Genomic DNA, 22,596 nt, shown 5'->3' on the forward strand with positions numbered 1-22,596 from the left:
AAGGAAGAACATCACAGCGTTAAGGAAGGCAAAATCCCTGAATGAAGTTCCTAGAATTTTAATAGATCCAAGGAAACTGAAAGAGAAATTGCATTAGGACTCTGCTTTGGCAGCTTGTGATAAAAAGTTGTGATTCCTGAGTACTAGTGGGCCAATGATCTATGGGCCTTCAGACCACCCCCATGGGAGGGCAGATACTGAACATATCCGGCCAGACTCTCTCAAAGACTCCATGAAGAAGAGGAACAAACAGCTAAAATCCACAGAATTTACAAACGGATCTGAGTGGAGAAAAAGAAAAAGGAAGCAAATGTAACTATCCACATTTTTTCCTGAAGTGGTCTAAGAATCCTAAAACTGTTTTGTGCGGAAAAAGCGACCTCATGTGGAGCCAGTTAGGTGGGAAAGAAAACCACAGCTCCTGCCTGGCCTGCTGTTGTGGACAGTCTCACTTGCCTGCACTGCCCTCTGGTGGACAGTTGGCCACCAACTTTTACACCCATTTTTCTAAGTGTGTGGTCAATCCACTTAACTTTGGTTTGAGCCTGCTGGTGCCACTTACTGATTTAGGGAAGGACTGTAGGGAGGCAGGTTGGAAGGGAAACCAAAGAGTTCTGCTGTAACATGCCCAATGAGGTCAAGTAAGAACTTCTGAGTCTGGAGCTCAGAGGACAGATCTTAGGGTGTGTCAACAGCACATACATGGCCTTCAAACTCATGGGACTGGATTAAACCTAGTATGGAGAGTGAAGATAGAGACAGAGCCCCCAAAACACTAGCTTGAAGCACTCTATATAAAATTATTCAGAGGCTGGATACAGATAAGGGACCAGGTTGGAAGACTGAGAAAAATGGCCAGCGTTTTTGGAAAAAAACCCCAGAGCAGCATGGAATCATCAAAGCAAAGGGAGGAGACCATCTGGGAAAGGAGGAAGCCATCACGTGCACATCAAATGCTGCTGAGACTGGGCAGCCGCTCTGGAAAACAGTATGGAGGGTCTTCAGAAAGTTAAAAATAGGGGCGCCTGGGTGGCTCAGTGGGTTAAAGCCTCTGCCTTCAGTTCAGGTCATGATCCCAGAGTTCTGGGACAGAGCCCTACATGGGGCTCTCTGCTCAGCAGGGAGCCTGCTTCCTCCTCTCTCTCTGCCTGCTGCTCTGCCTACTTGTGATCTCCGTCTGTCAAATAAATAAATAAAATCTTAAAAAAAAAAAAATAGAACTACCCTAGATCCAGCAATTGCACTACTAGGTATTTATCCAAAGGGTACAAACATAGTGATTCAAAGGGGCACATGCACTCCAATGTTTACAGCCCCATGTCCAGAAAGAATAGTAAAAACATGGGAACAGCCCAGATGTCCACTGACAGATGAATGGATCAAGATGGACTACTACTCAGCCATCAAACATCTGCACAACATGGACGGAGCAAGAGGGTATTACGCTAAGTGAAAAAAGTCAGCGGAGAAAGACGAATACATGATTTCACTCAAATGTGGAATTTAAGAAACAAAACAGATGAATGTAGGGGAAGGGAAGGAAAAATAAAATAAGATAAAAACAGAGAGGGAAGCAAACCATGAGAGACTCTGAACTCTGGGAAACAAACTGAAGGTTTTTGGAGGTGCGGGGGAAGACAGGGTAACTGGGTGATGGGCATTAAGGAGGGCACTTGATGTAATGAGAACTGGGTCTTATATGCAAATGATGAATCACTAGGTTCTACCCTTGAAACTAATAATATACTATATGTTAACTAAATCAAATTTAAAAATTAAAAAAAAATTTTAAGGAAATTTAAGAGAGAAAAACAAAAATAAAAACAAAAAATGCTGAGAGGTCAAGGAAGATGAGGACATGGAAGTGCCCAGGGGGTCTAACAACAGGATCTTTTGAGTGGCTGTTCTATGGGCAATTTTAGTGCTACGGTGGGGACAAAATCCATAACACAGCCGTTCAAAAAGCAAATGAATAGTCTTCTGGATAAAGACGAAGAAGTGAATACCTCTGTTCCTTCCAAACACTTTACTAAAAACTACAGTAAGTTTTTTTATGTTCACTTTTTTTTTTTTTTACATAAACCCCAAGGGCAAAGAGAAGAGTGGAGATAGCAACCACAAAAATAAAAAAAAATCATTTGAGACTTAAAAGCATGCCCAAGAAAGCTGAACCCTAAGCAGACAGTGGAGAAGTCAAGAAAGAATCCAATTTACACTACAGAACTCCCAAAAGGCATGGAAATTTGTGGCATCTCTTATCTCTGGTAGTGGGAGTGTAAAAATTCAGAAAATTGAAGATAAAAAGAAGATAACTCAAGCTCCTAAAGAGAAAAAAAAAAAAAAAAAGAACAGGCTTCAAACCAAAGATCAAGGATCAAGAACGGGATAATATTATAAATTCTCAACAGCAACACCAGAAGACAAGAACATCACGCCTTCAAAATTCTAAGAGAAAATGCATTTCGATCTTTCATTCAACACTAAATCTGTTCATCAAATGTGAGGCTGGGATAAACACATTTTCAGAATGTACAGGCTCAAAAAAAGCACTGCCCATGAACCCTTTCCCACGAAGTAACTGGAGGAGGAACACCACCAAAATGAGGCCACACATCCAGGAAGACGAAGACACAGGATCTGGGGAAGTGAGTCCATCCCAGCTGGACTGCCTGAGGCACATACACGGGCCAGTACCTACGACCCAACACCCGCTGGGGAAAACGCTTGTGTGTGTGTGTTTGTACATATGCTGGGGGGGTGGGGGTTGGCAGAAATGGGGGTGAAGAAGTAAGATACCCCAAGAAAACCATATTTAAATGCCCATTAAGATGGAAGATGATCTGAGCTGGCCCTCTTCTGGAAAGTGAAGTATCACTTTTCAAGAAAAAGCTTAACATTTCAACATGTAGCTTTAACAGTGGTGACTTAGTATGAAGATGAATGTGTTTCTAAAATATATACATGAGCTGCAAATGGAATATAATAGGTAATCCATTTAACAGGAAGTTCAGTATCTATTAACATTATTATCTCCTTTTATAATGACAGGCTAATTAATCACTCACTTTTCATCTGAGGGAAGAAAATCAGCTTTCTTCAAAGAGAGGAAATTTTAAGGTTGCCTGACAGCTTCAATTAATGTTAAACTTCACTTGAACTTTCAGAATAAAGATTTTATGTTTTAAAGATCACCATGAAGTTACCTCGCACAATCTAACAGTATTACGGGCCTGCCTCTTCGCCTATTCCAGCAATCCCACAATCAGTAAGGCAGCTCAAAAAGAAATGAGCCTCTGAGGGTCAAAAAGGATGCCTCCAGATTCACTCTTTAAAAAAAAAAAGAGAGAGAGATTTTATTTATTTATTTGAGAGATCACAAGTAGGCAGAGAGGCAGGCAGAGAGAGAGGCAGAAGCAGGCTCCCCGCTGAGCAGAGGGCCCACTGGGATCATGATCTGAGCAGAAGTCAGAGGCTTAACCCACTGAGCCACCCAGGGGCCCCCAGATTCACTCTTTACAGCTTCAGGGTTTAACTGATGGAGAAACTTCAGATCCCCGTAGAAATAAGTGGAAACTTGGTCACCTTCAACCCCACCTTCTAAATCAGCTATAATCACTCTGCTTCTCTCTCCTGTTCTATATCCTTGATTTGTAGGATTTCCTGCTCCAATCCCTTAGCCAACTGTGTCTTATATTGTTCTCTCCTGTTCCCTCATTACACAAACCGAGGCTAACATTCGGGCTAATGAAGCCTGCATTCTTCATGCAGGCTTCATAACTTATGTTCTTACTTATTTTACTCTATTTAGTATGACAGGATGGAGAGGAAGGAGAAGCGTCCTTGAATCCTTTTGAACAAGGCAGGAATTAAATAAACATACATACACACATACTAACAATTTTGAACTAGCAAGGGTAAAGATCATCCCAACAACTTCACCCCTACACTTGCAGATATAAAAATCCACCACAGCTCTGTTCAGTTACCAATTTTAAACTCAACCACTACATGTTAATTTGTTAGAAAATGATCACTGGGGTGCCTGGGTGGCTCAGTTGGCTAAGCGGCTGCCTCTGGCTCAGGTCATGATCCCAGGGTCCTGGGATTGAGCCCCGCATCGGGCTTCCTGCTCAGTGAGGAGCCTGCTTCTCCCTCTCCCACTCCCCCTGCTTGTGCTCTCTCTCTCATGCTCTCTGTCTCAAAATAAATAAATAAAATCTTAAAAAAAAAAAAAGAAAGAAAGAAAGAAAAGAAAATGATCACTTACTGCAGTGGTAAGACCTGTAGGGCATTCTATATTAAGCAAGGACTGTAAATTGGAACTCATCTAAGGTAAACTGCACTTTCATCCAGCGTACCTTCAGGCTGCTAAACCCACTGTGGGCAAGTCCTAGTGGCACTAGACTGTATGAGCAGTAGGGCTGCATCTGACCTCAGTTTACCTGTAAGCCCGGGTCACAGGACAGACAAGGGCAAGGGCATCATCCCAGTTGCCGAAGGGCAACACGAAGGTCAGGGCGCCATAGAGAACAGGGAAGTTTTGGGAGGAAGCAGACCCTTCACAAAGCCAGAATTACAACTCCTACATGCTATCTACCAACCCACCCCACTTCTTCTCCAGAGACCTTAAAACCCACCTACAAACAAAAGTAACAATGAGCGTCACCTCAGAGCAGTTTTGCCCAGTTATCCTTCAAAATGAAGGCTCAGGACAAGAGGCAGCCCATCTTGCCCACTGTCTCTTTTGTTCTTTTGTTCTCCTAATCCTTTCATAACCAATTAATACCCATCAACCAAAATAAGAACGCCCTTATCTGACTCATACACTTGCCAACAATGACTTTTGTCAATCTCTCTCATCTCTGCCAGTCTGACAGGTGAAAATGGGAATCTACTTTCATTTTATTGCTTTAATTATTAGCAAGTTGAATTAGCTTTTTATATTCACACTTCTTTTTTGTCAGATTACCTATTCACATCCTTGTCCTTTTTTGGTGGGTGTTTTATTTTTCAGAACGATTTACAAAACTTTTTGTATATAGCAATATACAGCTTTATTTGTTGTCAGGCTACTGATATTTCCTTTTTTAAAGATTTTATTTATTTATTTGACAGAGACAGAGATCACAAGTAGGCAGAGAGAGAGGAGGAAGCAGACTGCCTGCTGAGCAGAGAGCTTGATACAGGGCTGGATCCCAGGACCCTGGGATGATGACCTGAGCCGAAGGCAGAGGCTTTAACCCACTGAGCTACCCAGGTGCCCCAGACTACTGATATTTTCATAGGCTTTTGACTCTTTTTTACATTTATCGTTTTAAATGTTTTCTATTAGAAAAGATAAAATCTCAATGACCTAAATTTCTACCTTATAAAGTTAGAAAAAGACCAACTGATTAATCTAAAATCCATAAGAGGAAAAAAAATAATAAGCCTAAGAACAGAAACTGATTAAATAAAAAACAACAATAGAGAAAATTAACCAAGCCAAAAGATTCTTCTTTCAAAATAGTAAAATTGATAAATGCCTAGCAAAATGGATCAATAAAAAATGAGAGAGAACACAAAATACCAATAATAGGAAAAAAGGGGAAGTTTTAGTACAAATCCTAGAGATATCAAAAGTTTAATAAGAGGTGCATAAGAGGTGCACCTGGGTGTCTCAGTCAGTTAAGCATCTGCATTTGGCTCAGGTCAGGAACTCAGGGTCCTGAGATTGAGCCCCACATCGGTCTCTTTCCTCCTCTGGAAGTCACTTCTCCCTCTCCCCCTACCCCTCCCCCTGCTCATGCTCACATGCCCTCTCACTCTCTCTCTGTCAAATAAATAAATAAAATCTTTTGAAAAAATCAAATTAAATTTAAAAGTTTAATAAGAGATTGTGAACAACTTAATGCCAATAAATTCAACAACTAAGATGAATTAGACAAATTTCTTGAAAAATACAATTTATCAAATGGGATTCCAGGGGCACGTGGGTGGCTCAGTCAGTTAAGAGACTGACTCTTGATTTTGGCTCAGGTCATTATCTCAGGGTTGTGAGACTGTACCCTGCATAGGGTATGGAGTCTGCTTAAGATTCTCTCTCTCCCGCTCTCTCTACCCCTTCCCCACTAAGAAAAAATGTGATTCAAGACCCACTATAAATCTCAGCCCTATAGCTGCTATAGAAATTGATGATCAAACTTTGTCCCACAAAGCAACCCCAAGCACTTTCAATAGTAAATTCTACCAAACATTTAAACAAAGAAATAACATCAATCTTACACAACCACTTTCAGAAAATAAAAGAAAGAACACTTCTTAACTTATTTTATGAGACCCAAGTTACCTCTATCAAAATCAGACAAAGATCTTAAAGAAAATGACAGACTTATACCCTGAACATAAAAATCCCTAGCAAAATATCGGTAAGTAGAATCTAGCAAAATACGAAAATAATACCATAGCATGACGGAGTAGAAAATAGCCCCCAAATACAAGGTTCTTTTAACCTTTGTAAATGAACTAATGTAAACCACCACACTAAGAAAATAAAGGAAATGTCATATGCAGATGCAGAAAAAACATGGAACAAAATTCAGTATCTATTCATGATTTTAAAAAACTGTCAGCAAACTAGGAATAGAAAAGTATCTTCCTCAGTCTGATAAAGGGCATCTCTGTAAACCTACATCTAACATCACATTTAATAGGGAGGCTGTTTTCCCCATAAGATCAGGAACAAAAAAGAAAATGTCTGTTTTTGCCACTTTTATTCAACTTTGTACTAGAGATCCCAGCCAGTACCAGAAGGCAAGAAAAAAATAGAAGGCAACCAGATTGGGAAGGAAGAAGTGTTCCTCTCCCTAAATGATACGATTTTTTATGTAGAAAAGCTAAGGAAATTATAAAAACAAACAAACAACGACAAAAAAAAAAACTATTAGAACTAATATGTGAGTGTGATAAGAAAAACAACTATTTTGTGTCAAAGCCTAGGTATTTTACAGTATGATGACCCTGTTCACACCCAGAGTGTGAACGTTTAGATTAGGACCTGAGCTTAGGAGTCCCACCATCATTTCCCACTTTGCTCTTCCCAAACCTTTTAAAATACTACTTAAGAATCAAGCACACAAAAAGTGAGTGACTTCTGCTTCTGCTCCCTTTTAAGTAATAGGTATTTGCTACCCTGCTCTCTTATCTCCTGCTCACTTATGACTAGGACAAAGGACTACCCTTCCCCTAGATCATTCCCTCCCCATCCCCAACCCTGCCACCCCGCCACTTCTAAATCCTGTGACTCTACCTCCTTTGTGTAGGTGTACTGAAACTGTACCTTCAACCAAAATGACCCCGTGGACTTCACTTCTCAAAGTGAAAGTTCATTGCTGAGTGAGCTATCTGTTGACCCCATGTGAGTGGCTTGTGCCCCCCAATTCAACAGGTCATAATCCACATATTCTTTTTTTTTTTTAAAGATTTTATTTATTTATTTGACAGACAGAGAACACAAGTAGACAGAGGCAGGCAGATAGAGAGGAAGGGAAGCAGGCCCCCTGCTGAGCAGAGAGCCTGATGTGGGACTCAATCCCAGGACCCCGAGATCATGACCAGAGCCGAAGGCAGCGGCTTAACCCACTAAGCCACCCAGGCGCCCCATAATCCACATATTCTTAATTCTACACACCAGCTCCAGCTTCTCAACATGATGACTTTGGCAAAGTTTCAGGATATAAAGTCAATATATAAAAATTAACTCAATTTCTGTATACCAGTAACAAGCAATTGTTAAATCAAACTTAAAATCCCATTTGCAATAAATATCAAAACTTGTAAAATACTCAGGAGTAGTAAAATTTCTACACTGAAAATTACAACACATTGCTAAGAGAAACTAAATATCTAAAAAATGGATAGATACACCATAGGTTAAAGGACTCTATTATATGATCCTAAAATGTAAAAATTCAGATAATCCCAATTACAAACATTTTAAAAAATTTAATCTGTCATGCAAAGTCCATGTGTTCTAAACTAACTGAAAGAAAATACTCTCTATACACATGGTTTAAGTGTTTTTCTAGTATAATATCACCTAAAGGTAAGTTTATTTTTCTTTTTCCTTTATCAATGTTTGCTATACTCTGTTTCTATGTTTCTTTCCCTGTTATTTTCTCCACTACAATTACTATTACAATAGAGGTTTTTGGTTTCATCTTATTAGCTTGCTTAAATTTGTTTATGAAAAGAAGTCCCCTATGTATGAAGTAAAAATGAAAAGAAGAAAATCTTCTTGTAGTAGGTCATGAGCAAGGAATTTCATTCTATATGAATCTGAATTACACACATGTGAAATATCTTAATAATTCAAATATTAATAAATCCTCATTTTTAAATAAATAATTTTAATTTACAGAAATGTTTCAATTGTGGCACCTGGGTGACTTAGTGGATTAAGCCTCTGCCTTCAGCTCAGATCATGATCTCAGAGTCCTGGGATCAAGTCCTGCATCAGGCTCTCTGCTTAGCAGGGAGCATGCTTCTCCCCCTCTCTCTGCCTGCCTCTCTGCCTACTTGTGATCTCTCTTTCTCTCTGTCAAGTAAATAAATAAAATCTTTTAAAAAAGAAATATTTAAATTAAAATAATAATCTTATTATTATTGAAAAAAAAGATTCAATGTTACTAAGATTCCATTCTCCCCAAATGGATCTATAAATTCAATGAAACCCAAATCATAATCCCAATAGGCTTATTAGAAATGGAAAAGCTGACTATAAAATTCATATGTAAATCCATAAGACCTAGAGTAGCCAAAACAACTTTGGAAAAGAATAAACTTGGAAAACTTAAACTTCCTGATTTCAAGAATAAATTTGGAAAACTTATACTTCCTGAATTCCTATTACTATCAAGCTATAATAATGAAAACAAGGTAGTAATGCCATAAAGAAAAAGAAACTGATCAACTGGACAAAATAGAGAGTTTAAGAATCAACTCACAGTTATCCAACTAATCTTTAACAAGAGTACCACAGGAATTCAATAAAGAAAGAGTGATCTTTTCAACAAATGAAACTAGACAATTGATGCACAGAATGTCAAGCCCTTTGGTTGCCAGCCTCCAAGAATCCTTAATGATTCTCATTTCCTGGTATTCATGCTCTTACATAGTCCTCTCCCACTAAACAGAACTGACCTGCATAACCAAGAGAAATTGTGGAAATGATGGAGTGCAAATCCTGAGGCTAAGTCAAAAAAGACATTGTAGCATCACCCTTCTTTCTCTTAGAACACCCTGTCTGGGTAAATCCAGTAACCACATCATAAAGACAGTAAGGGAGTCCTATGGAAATGTCCAGGAGGTGAGAAACTGAAGCCTCTAATCAACAACCAGCTCAACCTGCCAAGCACATGAAGTGAGCTATCTGGAAGCAAATTCTCGAGCCCAGTCAAGCCTTCAGATGACCGTAGCCTGGATGACATCTGAACTGCAACTTCATGAGACCCTGAGCCCGAACCACTTAGCTAAGTCACCCCCAGATTCCTGACCTACTGAAACTGTGTGAAATATTAAATATTTATTGTTGTCTAAAGCTACTAAGTTTTGGAGTAATTTGTTATGCCACAATAGATAAGTAATACAACCACATACAAAATTATTTTAATATGAAACACACCCCTAAACGTAAAAGTTGAAAGTATAAATCTTTCAAAGAAACCATAGGAAAATATCTTTGTCCTCTAGGAGTAGGTAAAGATTTCCTAGGACACAGAAAACAATAAACACAAAAGAAAAACTTGATAAATTAAACTTAGTTGAAATTAAAAACTTAAGCTCATCAAAAGATCATTAACACAGTGTGTACATGTATCAGGTCACCACATTGTATACTTAAAATATCTTACAATTTTGTCAGTTATATGTCAGTAATGCTGAAAAAAAAATTAAGAAAATGAAGTAGCCAAGCCACTGACTGAAAGAAAATAATCACAAACATATATCACAAAGGACTTAATTCCAGATTATATACAAAACTAAAAATAAAAAATGAAAAGACAAATAGCCCCATTATTTTTAAGTAGGCAAAAGTCTTTGACATTTCACAAAGGAAGATATAAAAATTGCCAAAAAGCACGTGAAAAGATGCTCAATACCATCAGTCATTCAGGGAATGCAAATCAAAACCATAATGAGATACCACTATACAGGCACAAAAATAACTGAATCTCAAAAAACTAACACCACCAAATGCTGACAAGGATATGGAGCAATGGAGATTTTCATACCCTGCTGTTGTAACCACCTAACATCACCTCTGTGACTAGCAATTTCATTCTTAGGTATTTACCAAAAGAAATGAAAACATACAATCACAAACATACTTGTTCAAGACTGTCCACAGGGGCGCCTGGGTGGCTCAGTGGGTTAAAGCCTCTGCCTTCGGCTCGGGTCATGATCCCAGGGTCCTGGGATCGAGCCCCGCATCGGGCTCTCTGCTCAGCAGGGAGCCTGCTTCCCCCCTTTCTCTCTGCCTGCCTCTCTGCCTACTTGTGATCTCTGTCTGTCAAATAAATTAATAAAATCTTAAAAAAAAAAAAAAAAAGACTGTCCACAGCTGGCCTGACAACAGCCTAAATGTGGAAACAGTCTAAATCAATACGGAAAATGGATAAACCACCTGTGGAATATGTATACGATAGACTACTACTTGATAATAAAAAGGAACCAAGTACTGATACAATATGGATGAACTTCGAAGACATGCTGAGCAAAAAAAAAAAAAGCTAGACTCAAATTGGAAAGTTTTTCAATAGGCATATTTAACCTAAGGTTAAAAAGGAAAGAATATTAGTTGCCAGTGAAGAAAAGGGAGCAAGTGACTAGATAGGGACACAAGGCAACTTTCTGGGGCAGGACAGGGACGTGGTTAATATACACGTATACTTTCTTTCCATATTCTATAGCTTAGATTTGTGCCTTTCAATTTACCTAATCTTTAAAGAAAAAGAACCTTATAAAATAAGTGATGGGTGAGGAGTGGAATGAATTATAGCTAATAAGGTTAATTTTATGGGTGTCTGGGTGGCACAGTTGGGTTGAGTGTCCAACTCTGGGTTTCAGCTCAGGTGGTGACCTCAGGGTTGTGAGATCAAGCCCCACATCAGACTCTGCACCCAACATGGACTCTGCTTAGGACTCACCCTCTCCCTCTGCCCCTTTCCCCTGCAGTGTGTGATCTTCCTCTCTCAAAAATATATAAATCTTAAGAAAAGAAAAGAAAGGTAATTTTGGAGCTGGTGATAGTTATGTGGGAGTTTATTATATTATTCTGTTTATTTTGTATTTTTTCAAAATTTCCATAATAAAAAAGCCAAAAACAAAAAACCCAAAGGCACACAAACCACAAACCCAATGTTCTAAACTATTTGGTATATCACGAATACAATTACTCTGTCACATAGAGCCATAAAGGTTTCTAATCACTGATTCTCAGTTTCTATATGTAATCTGTCCCAATCCAGTTACAAACTACCTATGCCTGGCACCAGGTACCAGACCACACTCTCAATAGCACTGTTCTCTCTGCCTCATTCTTTTCTTCACTGAATAATAGTGAACAGTAGTGATAGTAGTAACAGGATCTCCTTCTTCAAGGTTTTATGAGGATTAAATAATAAAATATATGTAGACCAGCAGCTGGTATAGAAGTTCCACAGGCATTAACTATTCTTCTCATTAATTAAACCTGCTACAGCTTTTTTTTTTAATTCCTAGGATCTATTTATTTGCCAGTAATTTCATGTGTTTTTTTTTCCTGAGCTATGTATGTCCTTTAAGCTTTGAGCTTATTACTCAAACAAATCTTTCTGCTTAAATTTTTAAGTCAAAATGTAAAAAAGAAGATTCACATACTCTATTGATGAGGAAACTGAGCTTCAAAGATTAAATGCAGCAGACATTTCTCAGGGTGGTTGCCCTGGTCCAACCATTCCTGGAAATAAAGTCAGGATTGCCAGATTCCTTGGGGCACCTGGGTGGCTCAGTGGGTTAAAGTCTCTGCCTTCGGCTCAGGTCATGATCCCAAGGTCCTGGGATCGTGCCCCGCATCGGGCTCTCTGCTCAGCAGGGAGCCTGCTTCCCCCTTTCTCTCTGCCTGCCTCTCTGGCTACATTTATCTGTCAAACGAATAAATAAAATCTTTAAAAAAAGAAAAGAAAAGAAAAAGAACAAATGCCCCGCATCGAGCCCTGCGTGGAGCTTTCCGCTCAGCGGGGAGTCTGCTTCCTTTCCTCTCTACCTCTGCCTGCCTGTCTGCCTACTTGTGATCTCTGTCTGCCAAATAAATAAAATCTTTAAAAAAAAAAAGGGGGGGGTGGATGCCAGATCCCATCTCTGCCACATGATTTGTCCATCCAGGGCCAGATTACCAATCACAGCTGAGTCAATCAAATTTCTTCTCCTAGTACCTATGGTCCAGTCTTTGGCAGCACTCTGAGTGGGTTCTCTAACCCTGCTGTCTTGTTCCTGCCTTCCAGAAGCTAGGGAGTTAGGCTCTTCCAGTGATTCCATGCAATGGCTCCTCCAGCATCCTTCTGATAAACTCATCTTTTGTCCCTAAGCTGGCTGGAGTTAGTTTCCATTCGTTAGGTGAATGAGAGGGGTAACGAAGTTCTACAACACACATCTCTTCATGTTAGATACTCTCAACGAGTACCTACTGGAAGCCTACTGTCTGCAAGGCATGGTACCAGATCTGTGCTGGGAGGACTGGCAGGTTGTGACAGGAGAAGGAGGAGGGGGACTTTGCAAAGAATGAGTGGCCGAAAAAATTGTGGAAGGTATAAGGAACTGAAAGCAATACAGTTTTACTGCAGAATAAGGCACATAAAGGCACAGAGTTAATTCTCAGTAAATATTTGTTGAATTGATATTAAATTAGATATAAGACCAGACAGGTTTTGGACAAATCACCTAAGGCTTTGAAGGCCAAACTAAGAGATTCATAATCTACTCCCCTCAAATGGGGGCTATTGAAGGTTTCTGAGCAGAAGAGCCCTATAATACGAGTTGTGCTTTCGAAAGAACACTAACATCTCAGCCAGTCCTAATGAATGCTCAGCTTATTAAGGAGCTGAGTTTCTGTGTTTTAAACAGTATTTGTTTCCTACAATGACATTTACCAGGACATTGTACAGAAAACAGGTTTTATTTCAATGTCAAAATATTTCTGTATGACTTGCCTCAGAGAACAACTGAAGACATCTATGAATATTATAATTTTATCTGCGGGTCTGGATCTAATCAAATGAAGTTGCTAACAAAATTAGTTTAGGGTCAACAATGTTTCTCCACTAATTGTGACCCGAGGCAGATGTGCAATAAGAACCATGTTATAACCAAGAAACTGTTAAGTACCTACTTAATCTAATGGAAGACAACTCAAGTTTCATTGAATGCGCCTTATAAAACACTCTACAGCACAACAGGAAGGTCTCTGGCATATGCAATCTTATTACTATCAAGTGCAACTATCAAGTGCAATTTTAAACACAGATCCTAAAATCACTGCTACCCCAAGTCAGAAAAGATATACTTTATTTTTCAACCACACAAATGACAAAGTATGTACTTCTATAAACACTATTCCATTAAATCTTTGAGAACTAGAATCTAAACACAAAAACTGATCTTATTCTACTGGTATCTGTTTACATGGCCACTCAAAGTAATAAAAAGTGTTGTAAAAAAGTCAAGTGAAAAGCAAAATGTCATCCAAACAAATGTCTTTAAACAAAATAAGTCTTCCTTTCAAATAGAGAGAGCCAAGATTTTTAGCAATAAAAGTGCACATAATTAACCTCAATCATAGTGACTGGTATGCCATAGAAGAGGAAAACACACAAATTAACCACTCAAAGGAAAAATGTTTTTTCATAGCCTTGCCTGTACTGCGAAATGCAAAACGCTAACAGACTTTCTGAAAGTTCTTTAAAAGTATCCAGCAACTCGTTCAGAACTTCAGGAAGAGTTTCGGAGATACCACAAGCGCCTGTTTACAGTGTGACCCAACCGTTGCTTTTAAGTGGAAACATGTACAAGCAAAAGCAGCAGTTCCCTGGGTGCGATGACAAGGCGAAGCCCCCTCAGACACATGCCCAAGGCTGGGATTAGGGACCCAGGGAGGGGGATGCTGCCACCGTACCCCCGCGCGTGCCCCACTGTGCCCCACCGCGCCGGGAACTTACAGCTCTGGTCTCATACAGAACCAGCTTCTGGACGGAGCTGATGATGGGGGCGGCGGCCGCGGGCATGGTCGGAGCAAGTTGGGGCTCGTACGACAGGACACCAGGCCGCGGCCCAGGGTGCGGCGGCCTCCGGACTGCCCCAAGAGGCCCGGAGAGAAGACACCTCAGACCTCCGACACCGGATCTAGCCAGAAAACACCACTTGGGCACTAAATACACAGGAGACCGGGTACAGCTCAGGTGTTTCCTGATCCCGGCCCGCGACCTGCAGGCAAACCCCGCCCCGGGCACGTCGGAGGCGGGGCTTCAGGAGATACCGTAGAGAGGGCGTGAAGAGGCTCCCAGAACCTGCGTGCTGCCTAGGGAGGAAGCGAAAGGCGCCATTTTTGGTGCGGGCAGGAGAAAAAGTGGGCGGAGAAAAAGTCGCGCGGTTTGTTCAGACTCTCGCTTCTTCTGGTCCACCTCTGTGGAAAAGGGGAGGATTTGCGACTGAATTGCTTCTTTTGAAGCGGTTCGCCGAATTGTAGATAGATCCATTCGAAGTTGGTCCTTTTTGCTCTGCCTACCTCGGCCCTCTTTTTCCTGGAAACATAGAGGATAGCCCTTCCCCGACTGTCGGTGCTTTTCCCCTTGCATCGCTTTGTTATCCATTTTAACCCTTTGAGAGTCTTCTTTAAATCACCTTTAAAAAAATATATCACCTGAAGTTGGACATCGTGGACTTTGCCACATATTTGTGGCGGAGACTGGCTATTTGTCAATTCCTCAAGGGGACTGCCAAGCGTAGCGCCCTGTGGTGTGGCACCGGCTTTGGAGAAAGGCTTCCATCTGATGTGTGTGAACGTAAGTGAGTAGTGTACATACCGTCTCTAATCGTCACCCTCTATACCTGTGAAAAGGAATGTGTAATAAATACGAAGTGAAGTGCAAAAGTAAATACCTAAGATTTTTAAAAACGAATGAATTACAAGCCGGCCTCCCAAGAGGCCCTGCGCGAAGCCCAGCCAGGGGTTGCCTAGGCAACCGGTCTACACACGCGGAGGCACTCGAGGCGGCTGCTGGGGCCTGGCGGGTGGGGTCCTGTGGGCTCCTGAGGACTGTGCTGTGGCGGGGTAAGTAGGGGTCGTAAGTCCCCCTCCCCGACGTGTTTTGTATCAATTAATGGAGCCTCACCTGCGAGGATCCCAGACCAGTTAATTTTCTTATAAAACTGAACTTTGGGATCTCTCGGTAAAGTAATTTTCACACCATTTTCCGTTCCAACGACTAACGTCTTCATTCCACAGATATTTACTGAGCACCTGCTAGAAGAGTATAAGGCCTCGCCACGGCAGAAGTATTAGGTTTTCCGGGGAGGGGGGCGGTGCTGGAAACCACAGAACCCACTACTAGAGGGTTTCCCAACGGCTAAAAATGTGAGGGAACTTTTAAAAACTCTGTTGAATTATAGTATAAACGCATAACATAATGTGATATTCGAGATTATGTTATTAACAAGGAGATGTCAGAGATCATATTGTAAATTTAAAATTGAGAGATGACCAAATTTTTAAAATAAATGTTTAATTATTTAGTATTTTAATTTTCTTTCATAGTTTTGACCTGCTTAAGAACTGGAAAGATGGTCAGGTCAGTTCTGGCATTTTATGTTGACTTGGATCTTTCAGCTAGGAAGAATATTTCTGTTTTGTTTCATAATGGAAACCAATTAATCTGAAATCAAGTATTAAATATATGAAATCAAGTATTAAATACATATTAAAATTTCATATGAAATCAAGTATTAATTAAATAAATTGCACTAATATTTTCATTTAGGATAACAACTTTTACAATATCTGTGGATTTCTGGTTTCCAATATTAGTTTTCATTTATTCTATTATACTGTAACAGCACTTCCCTTTGAACATTTTCTCCGTTTGGTTCACCCAGAAGCAGATCCTGAGACAAAAATTCAAAGTCAAGAGCTTTATATGGGAATAATCCTAGGAAACAACATCAATGAACAGAAGGAAGTTGACCAAGGGGATATTACCAAGCAAATGTCTCTGTGGGCTGAAATCACTGGAGAATCCTGAGATGTGTGTCTCAGAGTAATTCCCACTTAAGGGAGAGCAGAAGGGAATAATGACACAAGGATGTGATTGTTAAAGGTCGCCACAGAGTGTGTTTGCTAACCCCTCTCTCGTAGTTTCATTCACGTAGTTTCATTCACGTGCCTGTTCCCCAGAAGTCATTTTCTTTTGTCTTTCAATCTTGCTCCTCTAAGGCCCTGGGCCAAACCTTCAGTATTGTCCTCCAACCTGAGGACCTAGGAATACTGCTTAAATCTCTCTCCACAGAACCACCTGGGGGGCCCAATCGATTAAGCGTCTGCCTTCGGCTCAGGTCTTGGTCTCAGGGTCCTGGGATGGAGCGCTGTGTCTGACTCTCTGCTCAACGGGGAGTCTGCTTCTCCCTCTCCCTCTCTGCATTTGTGCTCTCTCTCTCCCTCTTTAAATAAATAAATAAAATATCTTTTTTTAAAAACCTCTGCCCGCAAGGAGGATTTCCCTTAATCATCATCATGTAGGGCTACCCCCCAAGTGGGATTAAAGTCTGGAAGTGATGAAGTTCTTGAACCTAGGTGAGGTTCAATGGGGTGAGGTTCGGAGCCGACGACTAAGAAAGAATTCTTTAGACGTCTTTGGTGCAAAAAGGTGGTTTATTAGAGCATGGGAACAGGACCCGTGGGCAGACGGAGATGCTGCTGCGCAGGGCATGTGAGGAGTGGCTGGATATATACACAGGAGTTGGGTAGGTGAGGACAAAGGGTTGTTCAGAAGGGCTATTGGGGTAAAGAAGACTGTCAGGATATTGAAGGCCTGGTTACTATCCAGCCAAGGCCACTTTCCCTCTAATGAGGCACTAACATTAAGACATTTGGGAGTCTCCTGGTGGAATGTTACATTCCTGCTATCAAGCGTCCTTGTCAGTGAGATTTAGGTTTAGAAGAAATTTAACTTTATTTACTTTTCCTTCTACTTCAGCCTCCTTCAGTTTTTATGGAGGGGAGGGTGACATTAGGGCTTGAGGAATTGAGTTATGTGCCTTTGGAAATTGGGCTATTGATAAGGTAACTTCTTTGTTGTAAATCTCAAGGACATTTGTAAACCAAGGGAGACTCCTGCCTTGCAGGATTGTGATCTCTGCAAGTTAACTATTTGTTTTCCTTCTAGGGTAGTCAGGGGTGCCTGAGGAATGTGACACGTATTACTGAGGGGAGCAGGTGGAGAGGGGTGCAAGGTGCCAGCTTTTGCTTTGTCCTCAGCCAGCCTCCTGCTCCCTCATCAGAAGGATTCCATTTATAGCTAGCACTATTATATCCTGATTCATCCATGATTTTTAAAAATATTTTCTATCAGCTGTTCCTAGGGAATTCCATATGAGGTGTGAGCTAAAAGAGAGACATTGGTGAGCAAGAGACAGGTGACATGGGGTCTGGGCTGCTTTTTTATGAAACTTATTTGTACCCTTCAGATCTGCTTGGAACTGATCCCAGTGTTCCATTTTTATCATTTGGTGGATTGCTGCTATGCCTGTCCAACTTGAGGTCTTGATCTGACATACCCAGCTCATGATAGCACTTCCATTTCCAGAGTCACCTGATGTCCCATGGTCAGGCACTCATCCTCTCCCAGAGCCCAGAGCATTGCCAAGAGCAGCTGCTTGAATGGGGAATGGTTCTCTGCTGCAGACAGCAGTGTTCTACGCTGAGAGGTTTCTGTTGTGGCTTTGCTAAGACTCCAAAAGAATTCTTCCATGCTCTAAGTACCTCCCTGTCGCATCCTGGGATCTGGGCAGGTATATGGCCCAAGAAGCAGGCCTCTGGTATCATACACCAAAACTTCAGCAGAGCTCTCTCTTTATCTGAGCTTCACCCAAAACTGGTAGCTTTCCAAGTCACCCATTAAATGGATCAGAACAGTATCCCCAAGTGTGCTACATCTGTCTCCCAAAGTAAGAGACTTATAAAATACTACACCCCTTCTTTCAGAGGTAGAATGAGTAAGGTACAATAACTTGTCCTTTACCTTGGAGAGAATATCTCAGAATGACCCAGACCACTAGTCTTTTAAAACTTCAGTAAGTAAAGTAACAAGCCTTTAAATCCTTGTGAATTTATCTTCTACTTTCTGCTGCTCATGTGTCCTAGGAAGGCATCCTGAACATTTGCCACTCCCTGATCACCCGATATTATAGATCAATAAGACCCCCTTTTACTCTATTTGCTACAAACATGGGAGAGTCCTGGTGTAAAACAGAATATCTCTTGCTGACATGAATGCAAACTGCTTCTAATATTCTCTTCTGACGGGGATTTAAAAAAACACAACACATTGGCCAGATGAGTAACTACCTACCAAGAACAAGAAGCTGTGTCCAGCTAGCAAAGCTCTCATCTGCACAATGGTTATAAATGAGGCTATTCTTTAATTAAGTTTTCAGTAATCCCCATCATTTTTCATGATCTATCTTTTTTTTTTTTTTTAAGCCACACTAGAGAATTAAGCAGGGCTATGCATCTTTTAAATAGTTTTGGTTAGCACCTTTCCATACATTCAATCAGAATGATTTACTCTTATTTATCTGGCAGGGGCCAAGGAGCCAGTAAGCAGTTTCATGAGCCTCCATTTGGCTTTTCTACCACATTGGCTTTTATTCCACAGGCAGGGAATCACTGTGAAGGTTTTGCCAGCTGCAATCCCTGTTACGTACCAGGAAAATAATCACGAAGTGATCCTATAGACCCTGTACTATAGGATAGACTTGAGCCAAGTTTCCATTGATCACTGGTTCTCCATTTGCTTTCACTCTCACGGGGGGCCATGATGGCATTTTGAATCCACTGGTGGTGTCAGCTCAGAGCCTGTGTCCTATTGACTTGGAAAGAGGAGGATAGTCCCATGTCCTCCATGTGTATTTCCCCAGTTAATGGTTATAGGTTCTCTTGGAGAAGGATTGGGGAATCCCCTATTGTGAATATTTGTTAGGTGTTGTGGGGCCTATTCTTAAGGGCTCCTTGCCTCCCCTTCAAGAAATGGGCTTTGGAGTTAAGAACTAGGCAAGGAATCATGATTTTCCACTGTGGCTGCTGATATCAGCCTTTGATTCATTTGCCCTTTGTCATTTTTAGATATGTAAGTTCATCAGCATTTTGCTGATTGCTCATCTGTTTTGCCCCTAGAAATTCCGTGGCTTACCAGCCATTACCGTGGATCTCTATGGATCTTGCTTGCTGCCATTCTGGACTTCCTACCCATTCTAGTAATTACACCTACTTTGCTTCTGATGGTTAAGTGCTGCCATCTGGTCTCTGCTCTCCCAGATTCTCTCATCCTCACTGAAACATGGGACCCCAGTATCATAGCAGCCTTTCTCCTACCTTCAGTCCTGGCCTACAAAGGACAGCCACCACTGAGCTTAGTAATGATACTAGTGCCTCACTAGTTCATTCCTTGTAGACTTAAAGAAGGGAGTATCCTCTGGCCATCCCGAAGAGCCGAGGTGGCTGATGTGTTCTCTGGCCTCATTTAACATGTCCTTTAACAAATCCATCTAACATGTCACCTCTGTGAGCCTTTCACACCCTACTCCATATTCTGCTATTCTAGAGGCATAGATTAAATAAGGACCAGAGGCTACTTTCTGCACAAGTGCAATAAGCACAGCAAACTTAATCCTTCCCCCACTGAGATGTTGTAACTGCAAACCAACTGCCAGATGGGTGGAGTGGGGTGATCCCCAGATAGTCCTCTGCTGGGGATGTGAGGATGGCTACGGTCCATCCTCCTCTGGCTCATGCCTAGTTTCCTGCCTAACACAGATAATCACGGGGTTCAAAGTACCTAGACATCCACATAAATGTTCCATCCCAGGCCTTAGGGTCCTGGTTTTAGTGCACTTAATACTCTTTAATAAATGCACCATCTCTCTAAAAGATTTAGATGCATTGTCTCCTTTATAACTACATTTTATGGTGGCATTACTTATTTTTTGTTACTAAAAATAACTTGAAATTTTAGTTCTTTTGTCATGAAGTTTTCATCTCAATCTTTTTAATATACTAGTAATAATTCTTACTATGTCTTGTTCCATAATGACATCTTAAAGTAATATTGGTATATTAAGCCCATTTGAATATTCTTAAATTCCACAGAGAAATATAATCATATTCCTTTTACCTGGAAGCATATGGCCCACATAATCCACTTTCATTGCCATGAACATTGTCTCAGACCAATGGAACATAGTTATGTTCCATTTTTGAAGTCTGCCTATTAAAGTCATTTTATAAAATTTTGTAATTTTTCCATAAAGGGTTTGTATGTCTTTTATAATATTTAATCCTGTTCACGTTATTATTTTGTTTCAAAGGTAAGTCTTTTTATCCTTAGTTACATTTTTTAGCAATTCATCTTGTATAGAAATGCAACTGAATTTTGTATCATTTTGAATCCAGCAAATTGGATTAGCAGATTAATTCTCAAAATTTATCTGTGATATATTTGTTTTTATGTGGGCAATCATATCAACTGGGAATAATTACAGTTTTCTTTCTTTTGTCTTGTCATGACCTGAAGAGAACATTTTTAATATTTAACCATTAAATGTAAAGTTTGTCTTTTGTTAATACTTTTTACCAGGTTAAAAAATTCCTTTCTATTCCTAATTGCTAAGAGAATTATCTCTTATTAATCATTAAAGGGTGTTGATTGTCTCATACTTTTTCTATACCTACTAAGATAATCATACAGTTTTTGTCTTTTATTTTAATATGATAAATTAATTTCTCATATTAGGCCAACCTTGAGTTCCTGTGGAAAGCCCAACTTTGTCTTGATGTTACCTTGTTATATATTGCTGGATTCAATTAGCTAATATTAGGATTTTGTAAATCCTGTTTATGAACGAAATTGGTACATTGTTTTGTTTTTTCACACTATTCTCTGATTTAGGTGAAGTTTATAAGACCGATAAACTGATGTAAGAAATCTCCACTTTATCTTTTCTCTGAAAGAGTGTAAGATTGTAAGACTTGGAACTTTTTGAAAAACCATCTGATTTCTTTGGTGGGAAGGTTTTTAGTCACTGACTCAGTTTCCTTATGGTTATAGAACCACTCAGGTTTTCTTTTTTTTTTTCTTGAGAAGCTGATTTTTCTAGGAATTCATCAATTTTGTTTAAATTTCCAAATTTATTTGGGATAACTTTGGTTTATGATATCCTCATCTGTAGCATTGTTACTCTGTAGTCCTTCCTCTTTTATATATCTAATATTGTTTGATCAAGTAGACAATAAATCGGTAGGCATTATGGAAGATTTAACCACTAATATTCACAAATTTAATGTAAGCTTCATTTAAAGAACACTACATTTAAAAAAAAATAACATAAATCACATGTACTTTTTAGGGAATCTTTAAAAAAAACTACCATGTACTAGGCCATAAAACAAACCACAACAAATTTCAAAAAATTAGTATACCATGGAGAACATTCTCTGATTAATGATAGATATAAAAAAATCTTAATTTCAAGATATAAGAAATCACACTTCTAAAATTATTTGATTGTGCCTTCTATCTTCTTGATCAATCTTGACAGAAGTTTTCTATTTATACTTTTTTTCAAAATACCACTACATAGCTTTGGTGACCCTCTCTATATGTTTGTTTTCTATTTTATTAACTTTTAAAATATATTTTTCTATTTTTCCTGGGGCTTTTTCCTCAACATCTTAAAAGTGGTGAGCTTATCTCATGTATTTTTCAGAGCTTCTTTGGTTCTAATGTAAGTACTTAAGGTTTCTAAATACTACCTTAGTTATATCTTCTAACTTTTGTTGTATATGTTCTTTTTCAGTTTTATGTATTGTCTAATTTCCATTCTGATTTCTGTTAGAGCCATTGGTAGTCCCTACACATGTACACATAGACACATACATATCTGTGTAACATATATATGTATGTATACATATAGTATATTTAATTTGATCTTTAATCAAATATACACATCATAACATATATGTTTATGTATGTATATATGTATGTTTTCCCTTAATTTAGTCTTGCAGAAACACTTCATTTTAGCTGTCTTTTGTACAATATATAGTTAGATTTTGCTTTTTATTTCAAACTAAGAGCCTATTACTGTTTTAATAGATAAGTTTAACTTATTTGTGAATATCAGCAAAATCCTTGTGTTTAGGGATGTGGAACGTCTTCTAGGTGAAGTAAATTCTCAGGATAGTCTCATTCTCCCTCACCTGCCTTCCTCTTCTAACTAGATTAATCACTGACAATCGTATTCTTTCTTACTGTA

The 22,596-nt window shown here is 39.7% G+C and overlaps 2 protein-coding genes across 12 annotated transcripts in view; one reads left to right on the plus strand and one right to left on the minus strand.

The window, feature by feature from the left end:
- The window catches only part of FIG4 (FIG4 phosphoinositide 5-phosphatase), a 126,643-nt gene extending 112,101 nt beyond the window's left edge, over positions 1–14,542 (minus strand). Inside the window, exon 1 of one of the 2 annotated variants that reach the window (XM_032338825.1) lies at positions 14,232–14,541. In XM_032338825.1, coding sequence (XP_032194716.1) covers positions 14,232–14,297 — 66 coding nt within the window. In that variant the 5' untranslated portion in view covers positions 14,298–14,541. Of the gene's footprint in view, positions 1–14,231 lie in introns of both variants that reach the window. The other variant, XM_032338827.1, reaches the window with a different exon arrangement.
- A 114-nt stretch (positions 14,543–14,656) lies between these two features.
- The window catches only part of AK9 (adenylate kinase 9), a 120,191-nt gene continuing 112,251 nt past the window's right edge, over positions 14,657–22,596 (plus strand). For 8 of the 10 annotated variants that reach the window (XM_032338830.1, XM_032338836.1, XM_032338833.1 and 5 more), the window contains exon 1: positions 15,253–15,343. The gene's annotated coding sequence lies outside the window, so the exon portion shown is untranslated. Of the gene's footprint in view, positions 15,075–15,252; positions 15,344–15,826; positions 15,861–22,596 lie in introns of those variants that run through there. The other 2 variants (XM_032338831.1, XM_032338832.1) reach the window with 2 other exon arrangements.

This window comes from Mustela erminea, chromosome 4 (assembly GCF_009829155.1).
Source record: "Mustela erminea isolate mMusErm1 chromosome 4, mMusErm1.Pri, whole genome shotgun sequence".
In the NCBI taxonomy this organism is placed as follows: domain Eukaryota; kingdom Metazoa; phylum Chordata; class Mammalia; order Carnivora; family Mustelidae; genus Mustela; species Mustela erminea.